This window comes from Leptopilina boulardi, unplaced genomic scaffold (genome assembly GCF_019393585.1).
Source record: "Leptopilina boulardi isolate dan_hultmark-lab unplaced genomic scaffold, ZJU_Lbou_2.1 LbouV2_362, whole genome shotgun sequence".
NCBI lineage: Eukaryota > Metazoa > Arthropoda > Insecta > Hymenoptera > Figitidae > Leptopilina > Leptopilina boulardi.
Window position 1 is genome coordinate 1463694 of NW_026137932.1, and position 16142 is coordinate 1479835.

The 16142-nt window shown below is 23.4% G+C and overlaps 3 protein-coding genes across 7 annotated transcripts in view; 1 reads left to right on the plus strand and 2 right to left on the minus strand.

Annotated features, from left to right (window-relative positions):
• LOC127286794 (ankyrin-3-like) overlaps positions 1 to 16142 on the plus strand; it is a 34415-nt gene that overhangs the window by 13095 nt on the left and 5178 nt on the right. For 2 of the 4 annotated variants that reach the window (XM_051313378.1, XM_051313379.1), the window contains exon 2: positions 733 to 3081. In XM_051313378.1, the coding sequence (XP_051169335.1) occupies positions 769 to 2877 (2109 nt within the window). In that variant the 5' untranslated portion in view covers positions 733 to 768 and the 3' untranslated portion in view covers positions 2878 to 3081. Of the gene's footprint in view, positions 1 to 94; positions 164 to 732; positions 3082 to 3349; positions 3414 to 16142 lie in introns of those variants that run through there. The other 2 variants (XM_051313381.1, XM_051313380.1) reach the window with 2 other exon arrangements.
• LOC127286793 (uncharacterized) lies at positions 3597 to 8480 on the minus strand. 2 transcript variants are annotated; one of them, XM_051313376.1, is made up of 2 exons: positions 8031 to 8480; positions 3597 to 6449 (listed from the first exon to the last, which is right to left on the minus strand). In XM_051313376.1, the coding sequence occupies exon 2, from the start codon at positions 6321 to 6323 to the stop codon at positions 3753 to 3755; it is 2571 nt and encodes an 856-aa protein (XP_051169333.1). In that variant the 5' UTR covers positions 6324 to 6449; positions 8031 to 8480; the 3' UTR covers positions 3597 to 3752. The 2 variants fall into 2 exon arrangements, with proteins under 2 accessions (XP_051169333.1, XP_051169334.1); XM_051313377.1 differs by lacking the exon at positions 8031 to 8480 and adding an exon at positions 6981 to 7168.
• On the minus strand, positions 8497 to 13893 carry LOC127286798 (uncharacterized). Its single transcript, XM_051313389.1, has 4 exons — positions 12849 to 13893; positions 9985 to 10224; positions 9501 to 9665; positions 8497 to 9172 (listed from the first exon to the last, which is right to left on the minus strand). The coding sequence occupies exons 1-4, from the start codon at positions 13218 to 13220 to the stop codon at positions 8747 to 8749; spliced, it is 1203 nt and encodes a 400-aa protein (XP_051169346.1). The 5' UTR covers positions 13221 to 13893; the 3' UTR covers positions 8497 to 8746.

A 16142-nucleotide genomic window follows, 5' to 3' on the forward strand; every position in this document is an offset into this window, starting at 1 on the left:
TTGTGGTTTAAAAAAATAAACTTTTATTTTATTTCTAAATTTTTTTATTTGCAAATTTTAATATTTTACGCATAAAAAAATGGGTAAAATAAATATTAACAGTTAGGACATTAAAATAAAAATATTTTTAAAAAAATTAAAGCATTAAAAAGCGTACGAAATGGTATTTTTTGAAATTGAAAAAATAATTTGATACTAATTTTTAATGAAAAAAGAATAATACCTATTTATAATTTTTGGTTTATTATTTATCATTATTTGAACTCAAACAAAGTTTTTGCTAGTATATTGCTTGACAATAATCAATTATCCTGAAAGACAAAGCATTTTATTTTCTTTTTTTCAAGTATACACTGTAAAAAATTTTCGCAATTTTAGTTTCAATATAGGTGATGCTGCCTTGCTAGAACCTACCCTCAAATTCTGTTATTCCAATGAAAAAGAGCGCCATACATTTTGTCTTGGCAACTCTCGAGTTAAGACTTTGGCGATATTTATGTAATCAAATTCTTTTTAGACCTATATAAGTTGTCAAAGCGCAATTGCGTTATTGGCAACTGTGTGTTCCGTTATTAATTAGAATATAGCAGATATCCGATCATTTAGAAGAATTAAAAATTCTTGTTTTACGCAAAGTTTATAGAAATTTAAATAATATATAATTGCTGCATATAAATTTGTATTATGCATTATGAAATGTAAATCATTTGAAAATATTTTTTTCTTTTTCAGAACAATTAGACAATTTCCTGAACAATATCTGATAAAATGGCATTCGTAGTAAAATCATCAAGCACTATCTCAAATAATGTCATGAGGAGCTTCAAGCAAGCAGTGAAGCAAAATAATCTGCTTCGCATCAATGAGATAGCATCGAGTGGAACGGTTCAGCAAGCTGATAAATATGGTGATTCATTCCTACATATAATCGCTAAGGAGGGATCACCTGAAGCTGCGCTCATATTGTGTCAGCTTGGAGCAGATATTTACCTTTGGAACAAGCAGAAGCAATCTCCATTATTCTACGCTCTCCAAAATTCTGTGGACATGGTGAAGGTACTGTTAAATCATAGTAGAATTAATGATTGGAATTTACTTCGACAAGCATTAATATTCGGTTCTGAGGAAGTTGTTCGTCTCATCGTAAACAGACTTCCTTTAAATTTTAACAATCTTTTTTCGACGGCTGCGATTTTAAATAATAATTTTAAGTATAGCGAAGTTTGTGAATTTAAAAATACCGAGGAAGTTGTAAAAGCTCTTTTACAACTTCAAAAATATTCTAAACCCGAATTTCTTGATTATCCATTATTAATTTTGTTTGCAGCTAAAATTTTAAATAAAAATATTTTACAAATAATTTTAGAGGATTGTGAAAAATATTTAGAAGAAAATTCTTGTTATGTTAGACCGTTATTTAATAAGCAAGGAAGTAATGAGACAATAGAGAGATTTTTTCCGATTGAAATTAGTTATCGAGGACGATATAGTGAAACTGCATTGCATTATGCAGTATGTTTACAATATGAGGAAGCGGCTAAATTCCTTTTAAATGAAGGAGCCGATCCAAATTGTAAAACACGCGACGAATTGACACCACTTCATTATGCCTCATATTTTGGAAATGAGGAAATATGTAGACTTTTATTAGCTTTTGGAGCGGAAAGCAATCCAAATTCCTGCTATTCAAATGATCCAATGCATTTTCTTTGTAGCCAACGTTGTATATTAAACTTTGAATCCCATTTTATTACAAATTCTCATCGTCCAAGCAATCCCTTACACTTAGTGTGTGGGGACAGCGATGCTAGGCATGTTTTAAACTCGTCCCTTAAATATTTCATCAGCGAGATGCATGAGTTGTGTTACGTACCGGATACAATTTTTCATACAAACATTTTGTCTTTATTACTCGAGAATGGTGCAAATCCATTTATTCAAGGAAAATTTAATTATAATCCATTTTTCAGCGTCTGTGAAAATGGACGTTTGAGGGAGATGGCAATTTTCCTTGAATATTTACCGATTTGCGAAATTCCGGAATATAGGGGTAACACTGCTCTGCATATTGCGGTCATGAACAATGACCTTGATATGATTGACTTACTAGTTAAAAAGGGGCATAGCATGGAAACAAAAAATTCCTTGGGACACACTCCCTTAATGTCTGCTGTGTGGATGGAAAAACAGCCATCCTTACAAACAATCGAAAAATTGGTCTACCATGGAGCCGACCTCCATGCTATTAGTTTTGAAGGCTGGACGGTTTTGCAAATGTCGGCCTGTTTTAATAAACCGGAGGTAGTTCTAAAATTATTAGAATTAGGTTCCGATGATTTGTGGAAACTGCCTAAATCTTCGGAATTACAGCGAGTGTCCAATACTTGGTCGACAGTTGGTCGGGGATTGCAAGTTCTTATAGCGATTATTGCTCTTAAATATAATGAGTTAGGTGACTATGTTAATAATTATATAAAACCTAGTGACCATGACAAAGCATTAAATTTTTTTGCTGAATCGAAATTAGAAGTTGTAACTCTGAAAAAAACGATGATTTTTAAAGATAGGCGTTTTTCGTATTACGATTTCTTGACAGGGAATTTTTCAAGTGTTATACGGATTATTAGAAATGTGAAATTAACAAATGAGTTAATTTCCATTTCAAATATGAGTGCAAAGTTTCCCTGCTATGCCTATTTAATTAGAAGACGATTTTTACAAATTGAAAATTTAGGAGATTCTGTCGATCATATCACTGATTTCTTAACAAATTTAAGTGAAACAAAACCTTTACCTGTTCTCGTTGTTAATAAAATTTTTGATTATCTTTCTTATAAGAATATTCAGGTTTTTGGAGATGCTTTGTCCAAAATATAATAATGAAATGGTGTCTTTTCATTTTAACATTTATTTCATTTTTGTATAAATGTTTTTTATTGTAAAATATGTTTTTCATTGTATATATATTTTTTATTGTACTTATTTTTAATTGTATGTTTTTTATTTTATATTTATAAAAATGTAAATAGTGTAAATATATGTATAAATATTATAAGTATGTAAATAGTGCGTGTATATAAAAATTTTATATGTATGTTTGTTTGAATTCAAAATTTATCGTAATAAGGAACATTAAAATTTGAATTATTTGTTTTCAACTATACAGCGGACTTGATACATATATGTCTAAATTCTAGAAATAGTTTTTTATTAATTTCATTCTTGTACCAGAAACGTTTTGTCTCTCGAAATTCTTAATAAAAAAAATATTAAAATATAAATTTAGTGTTTTGTTTGTTTTATTGAAATTTTTTAAATTAACTAAAACTTTAATGTTGTACTCTTTCAGTTTTCTGCATTTAAAAAGAACAGGATCAACTTTCTCATTGGGAATGGTTCACAGGCATCTAAAGGTAAGTTAGTTTTGTTTTTTATTTGAACTTATCTTTAAAAAAATTAAATTATTATTTAAACATATTTTATTTAAAAAATATTGTTTATTATTTTTTTCTATTTATTTATTTTGTTTATTATATTTAAAAAATAAGTAAAGTAAATTAAGAAAATCATGATATGCAAATAATTTTTTCTTAAAATTGAGGATTAATATTCAACAATTTATTTACTCAATACAAAAAAATTGTTTTTAACAAAAATTATTTTTACTATACTCCAAGACAAAGAAATGTTTTCTTTATTTTTAAATTTTTATTAAATTTACAAATTTGTCAGGAAACTTTTCATTAACTATATCAAAACTGAATTTGCTCCATTTCATTCATGATCTTTTTATACATTGAGTATTTTTCCATAATATCATGTTTAAACTCTAATTTTAATACATAAACAGTACCCAATTTTTCAATATATTTTATTCTATTATTACTTGTAACAGTAAATTCACTACCAGGCAAAAGAATTATTTTCTTCTCGTTACTATTATAAAATTGATCTATTTTCACCTTTATATACGGTCCGCTGAATTTCATTTCATATATGACATTTATAAATCCATCCGCTGGATAAACAGCAAATCTCATAGCAGTTTCCAAATCTGTAGAAGCTATTGTAAATTTTTGTAGAGTTATTGTTTTTTTAAGGAGTATATTATTTTTACCATCACTATTACGTTTAGATTCAACAATAAAAAGTTTTGATTCATATTCCTGAATAGGATCGTCAGATTGTCTTATTGCTAAATTATATAAAGCAAGTTTCATTAGTTTTGCTTCATTTGTATCCGCAGTTATTCTTTTATATCCTGTTGTAGCGTAATTTCGAACAGCATAATAATCTTCAAATGTAGCTGAAAAATATGCTTTCTGATCGTTGTAATCTTTAATTATATTTTTAATTGAAGTTTCTTTTTCAATTCTTCGTCTTTCTCTGTATGAGTAAATGGAGTGAATCCTAAATATACCATCAGTATCGAAGATGCGGTGTTTTTCAAGACGAGAACTGTACCTTAATATATTAAAATGTTGAGGATTGTCTATTATGTAATTTTTATACCAACTAGGTTCTTTTAACTTTTTATTTTCCATCCAATTTTCAGCAAACCACTCCAATGATGTATTATCTGGAAATGTGTATTTACTTAATGTTGTATGTATTTCTCCTTCAGAAAGATTTGTATTATCTTGTACAAATTTTACAATATTTTCCATAAACCCAAGTTTAGTCATTAAATTCCATTGTCTTAGACAAACATGTTGATCTTTAGAATATTGGAAATATGTATCGTTATTACAATTATCATCATCGTGATAGATTGATATTCCAGAAAATGAAACTTTAGTGTTTTTATTTCGAATTTGATTATTGTAATTGTACATAAAAGAATTAGGTTCATGTTTAAGAGTTTCTGTATTTAGGATAATATATCTTTCTTCACATTCTAAAATATCATCAATTAGTAAAACTAAACTTTCATTTTCCAATTCATAATCAGTTCTTAAATATACATTTTCCGTTAAATTTTCTGATAAAGACATAAACTTATAACCATAACCAGTAATTGTTTGATTATTAACAGTATGAACATAAATTAATTTTCTCGTGTGTCCATCAAAAGCACCAACGATTCTAATAGTGTTTGATTTTAATATTTTCATGATGTAAAGTGCACTTTTAATAAATGTCAAATTTAAATTAATTTTTGATATTAAAACATAAGTTATATTTTCCAGTAAATTTATATCGTCCTTAGTTATAAAGTTGAATTCAAATGCAGGATCTTCAATATGTAAAGAAATATCTTTAAATATTCTATTTCTACTTAAAACTTTACTTAAAGATAATCTATATTCTTCTCGTAAAGCTTCAAAATTATTTATATTTCCTAAAAACATATATTCCCCTCCAAATTTCAAATAATTATGTACTGTTTCACCACATATAGTTTCTAAAAATTTTGATCTTATACTTAATGGATCATTTGTATTATTAAAAGCATCGAATGTATATTGAAATAAATCCCTATAAGCTTGACGCCAAAAATTTGAATCAGAAATAATATTTGCTATATTTTCATAAGCATATAAATATTTTGTATTAAACATATAATAAGAAAGAGCTGGTAGTGCAAAAACTTTTAATAGTTGCAAATTCTTATTTTGAGATAAAAATAATTTTTCAATTAAATGTCCAGTTATTACAAATTCATCAAATAATTTATCGTAATTCAAACTTATCGAATTACATTCTCCTAAATCACAATAATAGACAGGATTTTGTTTACCAAGTTGAAGAAACATTAAACCAGCTTGTGCATAAATATAATCAAAAGAAGATAAATTAATATTTGTCTTTGGTCGAGGAAATAGAGGCAATATTATATCGTTGTATATTCTATTCACTGCTAATGAACTTAAAATTGATCTATCACCATATTCATTTTCAAATGATGCATTTTGAAGATGTTTTCTTGTTATATTTAATATGTAATCAATTTCTAAATTTTCTGCCATGCGAAAAACTTCCGTTAAGAAACCATAAATATTACCATATTTGTCAAATACAAGAGAACTAATGATATAGTCAAACATTGCATTAACGAAAGTGATGTCAATTTTTTCACTTCTTTCACCACCATAAAGATCACTTCTCATTAATATATTTCTAATTAATTTAATTTTCATAAATTGTCTATTACGATTATCATCTAAATATTTATAAAGTGCATTAATAACTGGTATTTGTTTAGTATGATTCATTTCTGGCAAATAATTTTCATCAATTAAAAAATCACTTAGTAGGCATAAATAACTGTAAACAGGTATTAATTGTACTGTCTGTAGTGGATTTGGTGGTATTATATTCATTTTTAAATGTTGAAATTTTTTCAAGTTATAATAATTATTATTATATATATTTCAATATATGTATGAAAAATTAAATACTTTTTGACTAACTATAAGTTATGAAAACTTTTGCATTGTAGTTTCGATCTGCAAAATAAAAGAAGATATATTAGTATTTTTATTTTTCAAACAAAGTGATTTAAAAAAATAATAATATTTTGGAGAAATAATTTTGAATATTATCAAGATAACGAAATGTATTAAATTATTTAAATGTATTAAAATTTTTGTTGATTTATTGTAAAATATGATTAAAATATATTTTCAAAGTTTACTTCTCAAATAATGATATAATTTTCTATTTTTATTCATTGAAATTATGAAAAAGTGGAATTATTGAATTAAATAAAAATTTACAAAACATTAACTTTCGCCCATCTACGCTGGGCCTCTTCAGATATCATTATAACTGTAAGAATATAATTTTATGTAAAGTTGTAACAGTGAATTTTTAATGTTATTTATAAGATGGTAAATACGAATAGAAGAAAAAAATCAAATTTAATAATTTAAAAATGTAAATAATTTTTTTGAAATAAAAAATTTTTTTATAGATTAATTTAATATTTTTTTAAAATAAAAATTGATGACATGTGCAAAACATAACCTCAAACATACCAATGTGGATTTTTTCCTCTCATTTAAAAAATAATTTTTTTAAAAACGTTGTTATTTAAAAAGAATTTAAAAAAAAATTTTTTTTTATCATTAATATTTTTTCTTTTTTAAACATAATGTTGAGGTGTAGTGCACATTCAAATGTGCAAACACGTGTGATGAAACTGAGAAGTGTTAACTGATAATTTTTTAAAAATGAGGAGAGTTCAATATTACCATAAGTGTGCAATCTTATAGGATGATAATGAGGGTGTTTATTTTATCATTAATGCGCGAAATTTTGAAACGATGAAATTTATCTAATATATATAATCAATTAAAAACAGACCAACAGTCACAATAAAATTAGATTTAAAAGAGTTAATTTATTATTTAGTGTTAATGATAAGAGAATGGTATATTTGATTTAAAGAAATAATATCGGTTTTTTTGTTAATTGAATTATCATTCCTGATAATATAACCTCAACATTATGTTTAAAAAAGAAAAAATATTAATGATAAAAAAAATTTTTTTTTAAATTCTTTTTAAATAACAACGTTTTTAAAAAAATTTTTTTTTAAATGAGAGGAAAAAATCCACATTGGTATGTTTGAGGTTATGTTTTGCACATGTCATCAATTTTTATTTTAAAAAAATATTAAATTAATCTATAAAAAAATTTTTTATTTCAAAAAAATTATTTACATTTTAAAATTATTAAATTTGAATTTTTTCTTCTATTCGTATTTACCATCTTATAAATAACATTAAAAATTCACTGTTACAACTTTACATAAAATTATATTCTTACAGTTATAATGATATCTGAAGAGGCCCAGCGTAGATGGGCGAAAGCTAATGTTAATTAAATAACAATAAATAAATATGGATTATACCTCAAACAACACAACATCTTACTATATATATATATATATATATATATATATATATATATATATATAATTATATATTTTAAATTTTAATTTTAAAATAATTTTTTTTCAATTTCTCTAATGTCGATTTTGTAAATACCAATTTTGTAACTTAAAAACAAAAAAATTTTCATACCTGTTATTTATTTCTCTTTATTTTTGCTTATAAAATTTGAGAATTTTTTTCTTTCTCCTGAAGAAGTTGAAAAATATAGTTAGTACGATATTTTATATAATTTTTTGTTACTTTTTATTAATATAAGTAGTAATAGATGAGACTTGTGACTGTGTAACTAAAAAAAAAAAAAAATTGAGTTCTTTTTATAATTGCTATACATTTCTATTATCTTTATTGATACAATTGTAAAAAATATTAAAATTTCTGATAAAAAAAAAAAAATAATCAATTAATGTAAATATAAAAAAATTAATGTATCATATATATTATTAATAGATTTGTAAAATTTGAAGGCGCTACTTAATTGAAATAGATTATTGAAATTAACATATATTATTTTTTACACTTCAATGCGTTCAGTGTTTGATATAACATGCCAAGGCAAAAAAAATATTATTTTATAGAAAATTTCATAATACGTAAGTATTTGATAAGTATTTTTTTTTTTTTATTATCATTTTTTATTTATTAAATTGGATCAACATTTTGTACGATTAACAAATTAAAAAATACGGCTAATAAAAATATTTTCTCCTCAATTTATATTTAAATTCTACAATTTTTCAATATTAGTGAAAAATTTACTAAAATTACATCATTAAAATATAAAATTGACTATCTAGATAAAAATTTCCCAATATATATATTTTATTATTTTTTTAAAAAATGGATTTTTATAGATAATTCCTATCTACCATGTCTTTTATTGAATCTTTCAACATTTGATGATAAAATTTATTAGTTTTTAAAAGTGCAGGCAATTTTTTAAGATAATCAAGATAAAAAAGTGGTTCCGCATTATCTTCATCGCGAATAGTAAAAACATGTATATCAATAATAGACATACAAGCTCCATAACGTCCAAAACGTTGAAGATGTTCCAAAAGAACATTGAATGGAAATAATTTTTCAACATCAGAATTAAATTTTTTCAATAATTCACCTAATGAATCATGATAATGATGTAATAATTTGTCAAAATATTTGTCTCTCATTTCTTGTGTGAGACAAGTGTAGAATGTATAAAGAATGTCCATTACAGGTGAAGCATATCTGTTTAATTGAAAATCCAAAAAACGAATATCTTTCGGTTCTGAATTCTATAAAAAAAATTTATTTCATGAAGTATTTCATTTTTTTTTTTTTTTTTTTTTTTTTTTTTGGCGCATGGAATTTACGATAAAATTAAATGGTTAATTTTCATTTTACAAATTTTTATTAAATACCCCAAAAAAAAATAATTATATCTAGTAAAATTCATTAAAATGAAAATATTAACTAAATTTATGCGCCCCATTTTTTTTTTAAATAATATATTATTTATTTATTCAAATATTAGTAAAAATATTTCCTTAAATATATTTGTAAAATTCGATTTTTCTTTAATTTCTTTATATTTTTTATAAATTAAAAAATATTTTCACTTACTTCATTGTATTTAAATAACATGTTGTAGGTCCATAAATCACCGTGACTGAGAGCCGCATGCGGTTCTGAATTTTTACTATCACATGCATAATCAAGAATTTCTTTTGAATTTTCTTTTAGTTGCTTAACTCTATCCACATAATGTTTTCCTTCGTTTTCTACAGCCTACGAAGAATAAAAATTCGAATTTTTATATAAAATTATTTTCAAAAATTGAATTTTTTAAAAATAACATTATTTTCTTATCTAGGAATTTGAAAAAATTCTATTTCTAAATTCCATTAAATTTTCCTTTGTTAAATAAGAATATTTCTCTAGAAAAAAAAATAGAATTCTCATTCAAAACTCTATTTTAAGGACTTTTTTCAATTTTTCTCTCCGATTGAAATTTTTCCTTTATATTATTATTAAATTTATTTATTTTTTTTTTTTAAACCAAATAAATAATGTAATAGAAATACTAAAATTTGAAAAAAAAAATTACCACTATTGCAGCGTCCAGAATTAAATTAATATTTTCAGTAAAGCAGCCTGATTTGTGGAAAAAGGCTTCTTTCATTTTTTGAAAAGTCTCCAATGCTGCTGGCTTTTTGTCACGAATTGCAAAACTATAACCATGAAATCTGCCAAGATGACGCATTGCAAGTACTGCATGGGGATAATCTAATACTTTTGTTTTTTTCAATACAAATCCTTGAGTTTTTAAATCTTCCAAAATAAGAATCTATGAAATTACAAAAGTAAATTTTCCGATCTAATTAATTTTTCTTTATTATTTTACTGTTGATATAATTTAAAAAAAAAATACAAAATAACTTTTTATCCAAATTTTGAATTTATAAGAATCAATAAAATTATATTTTTTAAATATAATTAATTAGGTATATTTTTTTAAAAATAAAATTATAGTCAAGCGATTTATGTAAAAATTCTTTTCAATGAGAATTCAGTTAAATAAAAATTTTTTTTAGTATTAAAATTTAATTAAATAAGAATTTTATTTTTTAAAAATTCTGTTAAATGCAAATTCAGTTAAATTAAAATACTATATTAATTTAATATTCGAATAAAAAAAAATTCAATTAAAGAAAAATTCTGTTAAAATTAATTTTTAATGAAAATTTTTCCATAAATATATAAATTCCATTAAATGTAAATTATATTTAAAAATTCGATAAACTCAAAAATCAGATTATTTAAAAATTTGACTAGAAATTCTTGTTAAATAAAAATTCTTACACTGGAAAATAATAATAATAATAAAAAATAATCGTTTACTTGACTATTATCAAATAAATATTTATTTCAGACAAATTGATTAAAATTAAATAAACTGTATATTGGAATAATTTTTATAATTAAAACAAATACGATTTCATTAACTTAAATAATAATAATTTGATATTTATTTGATAATAGGTTCAAATAACCGATTATTTGAAACAAATAATTTTTTTTTTTTAAATAAAAATTCGATTTTGCTAAAAATAATAATTTCGACCCTCAAACAATTTCTTATATAAATAATATTTATTGATATCCGTTAGTGTAATTTAAAAATATATTGTTATATTTTTTTATCTAAAAATCTTGATAAAAAAAAAATAGTTAAAAATGCCTGAATTTTATGATTTGAATCGGTAGTTAAATTTTTATAAGATAAGATAAGATAAAGAACATATGGGATATTACTATTATTTATTATCTATAATGTCAATAAAATTTAGAAATTAAAAATATAAAAAAAATATACAAATTTATAAATAATTACCAAGAATTTACTTTTTATCGAATTTTTATTTCTTTAAATTATTATTTAACAGTAGAAATTTCATTTATCGAATTTTTAAATTACAGAATTATTATTTGAATGAATTTTCATTTTATAATCGAAAAGTTACAAAAAAAGTCGATTTTAAAAATTTTAATATTATATACATCTTATTTCTAATAACCATTGTTTTTAATTAAATCCACAGGAACTTATTATGAAATTTTATTTAGATACTGTATTTCAAAATTAAACTGTGACAAATTTTCAAGAATTTTCAAAATTTTTGATTTATAAAAAAAATATGAAAGTTACTTTTGTAAAAAAAAAAAAAAAAAAACTTCAATTCTGATTTAGGTATGTAAATTATTTATGAATTTATAATTTTATCAAATGGTTAAAAAAAAAAAAAAAATTCAGTCATTTTTTAAAAATAAAATAATTTTTGGAAAATGGGGAGAATTTTTATCTAAAAATGTTTTAAATAATTGATTTTTTGAATAAGTTGATAAAAATTGTTTGAATTGAAACAATTGATTAATATTTATTGAAAATGATTAATTTGACGAAGAATTTTTGATAATTTTAGAAATAATTGAATTTTATGAGATTTTAAATTAAAATTTTCGTAAATTTCAATAACTAAAGACTTTTGTAAAATGAATTTTAGTCAATAATTTTTGAATTTAAGAGAATTTTAAGAGGAGGGACAGCTGAAATTTCAAACTTTTCGAAATTAAGGCTATTTAAAGTTGTCAATTTTTTCTCTGTGAATATTGAATATTTAAAACTGTAATATACTATGAAAATTTGAAAAACAATTATTTCATTAATAATTTTTTAAATAAAACTCAAAAACTTAAATTTCTGTCGCAATTTTTATTATTTTTTTATTGCTAATTTTTTGTTATACACTTTTTTCATAATTCTGAACAATTAATCGTATATGAATTTTGAAAAAATTCAATTTTTTCCAAAAATAAAATTTCTGAAAAATAAAAATAAATTGTAAAATTGTTAAAAATTACTTTTTTTTCATTTTTTATAGTGAAATATGATTTTTGGTTTCCAAAAAAATTAAAAAAAAATTGTTACCGCTAATTAAAATCAATTATTTTTTGTTTATCAATTATTCCTTAAAAATTCAACTTGTTCAACAATTTTTATTATTTTTTATCGGCAATGTTTTTGTAGATTTTTTTTTTTTCATGATTCTGAACAATTAATCGCATGGATTTTTAAGAAATTTTAATATTTTCAAAAAATAAAATTTTTAAAATGGTAAAAAAAATTTACAACATTAATTTCGATGTGTTGAAATTTCACCGATCTCTCCCCTTAATTGAAAATTTGTTTTTAAAATAATTTAATTTTCTGAGAATTTCATTAAAAGTGAAAATAATTAATTTCACAGTTTTTAAGATTTGAATTTCGAAAAAAATTCGTTTAAATAACAATTGTATAATAGAGAAATTCAGTTAAATGGATTTTTTTTTTGTCAAATATAATAATTCGAATAATTAAAATTTATTTAAAAATTTAAAAGAAAAAAAAAATTATAAAAAAATTTTCAATACCTCTTGTTTTGGTGTTTTACAACCTCCATAGTAAGCAGGAAAATCGTTGTATTCTAAATTAAATTCTTTCATTAAATTATTAATAATTGGCAATCTTTCTTCATAGAATGCAATTTCATTGTGAAACATTTCGGGAGCTCTTAAAAGAGTTCTCAATTTTTCATCAGTTGGAACACATTTTATAATTAAATGTAATTCTTTATTTTCACCATTTTTTTCACCATTAATTTTAACACGATACAATGATCCCAAATAATTTTCACCATTATTACATGCATTTGAAAAATGAAATTTTAAATTAGAAAGATTTTTATCTTTTAGAAAAAATTCCACTTGATTTTGTAAAAAATCCGGCAATTCTTGATTAAACATGATTTTTTTTTTAGAAATTTATTTAATTGAAAATTAATTTCTTTCGTTTAGTTTGGAAAATTTTTAAAAAATTTTAATTTTATAGTCGTTTCTAATTCTTTGAAAGTTTACTAATAAATGCCACTTGCACTATCAACATAAAGGGAATGTTGACATTATCACAAATTATCTCTATTGACTTGTAGATTATATGTACTTTAATTTCAATTGAAAATATAACTACACATTGAGCAATTGCTTGTAATTGATATTAATCACTTTTCGTCTGGGGGAGCAATGTACTTTATAAAATTTCAATATTTTTTTTTTGGTTATAAAAATATAATTAAATAACGGAGAAATAAAATATTTATTTATTAAGAAATCTTAACGGGTTAATATATTAAAAATTATTTTACTATAAAATGTTAATTGTTTATTGTCTATACTATATACAAATTATGCGTTTTTTTAAAGTTGCTCTTAATGTTAATTATTTTTCGATTGTAACTATAGGGATATTTCAGTCTTAATTGAACAATAAAAAAAAAAATTATTGTAAATAAAGTGCTTTATTTTGAACAGTGACAAGAATTGTTAATTTAAAATGAAATAAACTAAATGTCAAAATAAATCGCCTTCTAACGGGCAGTGTTGATTGTTTTGACGGTTTTTGACACTTGGACGAATCTTATAGGTTCCTAAACTACATAGAAGACCGGAAATGCACTTTATAAGACTAAATGTTTCTCACATCAACCGTCAAAAGCGTAGGCGCAACGATCGAAAAGAGTAGAGACTTTTTATATTTTACACTCGTGGACACTCATCGACTTGTTATAACGTCGATTTGTCAAAAAATGAACTTTTTAATTCATCGATTTACCAAAATATACTGATATTATAAAACTTCGCGACTCGCAAAAGCATCGACTTTTCTTTACATTGATTTTTCAAAACACCGATTCTCCAAATTATCGACTAACCAAATCATCAATTTGTCAAAATATAGATTTGCTAAAACATTACATTTTCAATACATCAATTTAGCAAAACACTAATTTTCTAAAACGTCGACTTTTCATTACACTAATTTTTCAAAACATCGATTTTTTAAAACGTCGAATAATCACAGCAAACTAAAATTGATAAAAAATTAACATTGAGGGCGCACTCACACCTTTTGGCTCCCTGCCTGCAGGAATTGTCATAGCAACGTGAAGAAGTAACAGAGATAGTAAATTCAAATTTGAATTTTCTCTCTCTGTTACTCCTACACGTTGCCATGACAATTCCTGCAGGCAGGGAGCCAAAAGGTGTGAGTGCGCCCGTAGAAATATCATAATTCATGAAAAGAAAATTACATAAAAAATAAAGTAAAAAAAAAGATAAATATAAACATTTTAAACTATTATTAAATATCCTTTTTTTTAAAAAAGACAGTGCATGCAAAGCACATGAAAATGTATCGCGAAATATCTCGATGGTCGAAAAAATCGAATGTAAAAAAAAATGAACTTTGCTTCCCAGAGCATCTAAATATCAATATTCATTTTATGAAAATCACCTTAAATTATTGTTCCACATATATATTTTGCATAACTTACTTATTTCTAATAAATATACACTTGCAAAGCATTTATTTGTTGTAAATGATTGCAGCTGTTATGAATCAGAAACGAACATAACCTACATTTAGTTGAAATCACCTGATTGGCCCACACGCTAAAAAAAAACTTTGTATAAACTAGCGAAAATAATCTCTGGAATAGTTATAAGTATAGTTAATATCGCCTTATAGCGATAATCAATTTTCGCGAGAATAGAGAAAATAAAATTTTCTATGAGATTTAACTATATACTAAGTATGAGGCATTCTTTGTCAACTGAAGCCCCCCATCTCTCCAAAATTGGTTTAGATATAAAAAAATCGGACAAGTTCTTAAAAATTCTATTAAAAAAAAAACTTTTTAATGCTGAGTGGCGTTTTTAAAAATTCAAAATGGCGGATCCAATATGGCGCCTAATTTTTTAAAAATTCATTGGATTCACTTGAAAATGGTTACTCGGGGGTTTTTGGGGTCGCTGATTACGAATCCAGTGATACTTTTTAAAAATTCAAAATGGCGGATCCAATATGGTGGACTTTTTTTTAATAAAATCATTGGATTCACTTGAAAATGGTTACTCGGGGGTTTTTGGGTTCGATGATTACGAATCTAATATTAGATTTTCAAAATTCAAAATAACGGATGATTTTTAAAAAAATTTATTTCATCCATTTTAAAATTGAAGTAAAAGGTCTCTGTGTTTTACAGGGTTGACACTGTCAACATATTAAGTATATGAAGCCAGCATTACTTTTGTTTTTTTTCACTTCGAAAGTAATTTTTCTTTTTTTATTTTTTTTTTAATTTTTTTTTTCGTTTTTAATAATTTTTTTGAACAAATAAATAAATAAATAATTTTTTAAAAGTAAAAAATTCAATTAAAAAAAATTTTTAATTTTTAAAAATTATTTATTTATTTACTTGTTAAAAAAAATTATTAAAAACGAAAAAAAAAATAAAAAAAGGAAAATTACTTTCGAAGTGAAAGAAAGTAATGCGGGCTTCATATACTTAATATGTTGACAGTGTCATCCCTGTAAAACACAGAGACCTTTTACTTCAATTTTAAAATGGATGAAATAAATTTTTTTAAAAAGCATCCGTTATTTTGAATTTTGAAAATCTAATATTAGATTCGTAATCATCGACCCCAAAAACCCCCGAGTAACAATTTTCAAGTGAATCTAATGATTTTTTTTAAAAAAAGTCAGCCATATTAGATCCGCCATTTTGAATTTTTGAAAACTAACATCGGATTCGTAATCAGCGACCCCAAAAACCCCCGAGTAACCATTTTCAAGTGAATCCAATGAATTTTCAAAAAATTAGGCGC

Bases quoted from the DNA above. Each gene is read 5' to 3' on its own strand.
- LOC127286793 (XM_051313376.1), bottom strand. From the start codon at position 6,323: ATGAATATAATACCACCAAATCCACTACAGACAGTACAATTAATACCT.
- LOC127286798 (XM_051313389.1), bottom strand. From the start codon at position 13,220: ATGTTTAATCAAGAATTGCCGGATTTTTTACAAAATCAAGTGGAATTT. The intron at 10,225-12,848 runs GTATTGAAAATT...GTAATTTCATAG, and splicing joins GTAAAACACCAAAACAAGAG to ATTCTTATTTTGGAAGATTT. The intron at 9,173-9,500 runs GTAAGTGAAAAT...TTTTTTTTATAG, and splicing joins TGTTATTTAAATACAATGAA to AATTCAGAACCGAAAGATAT.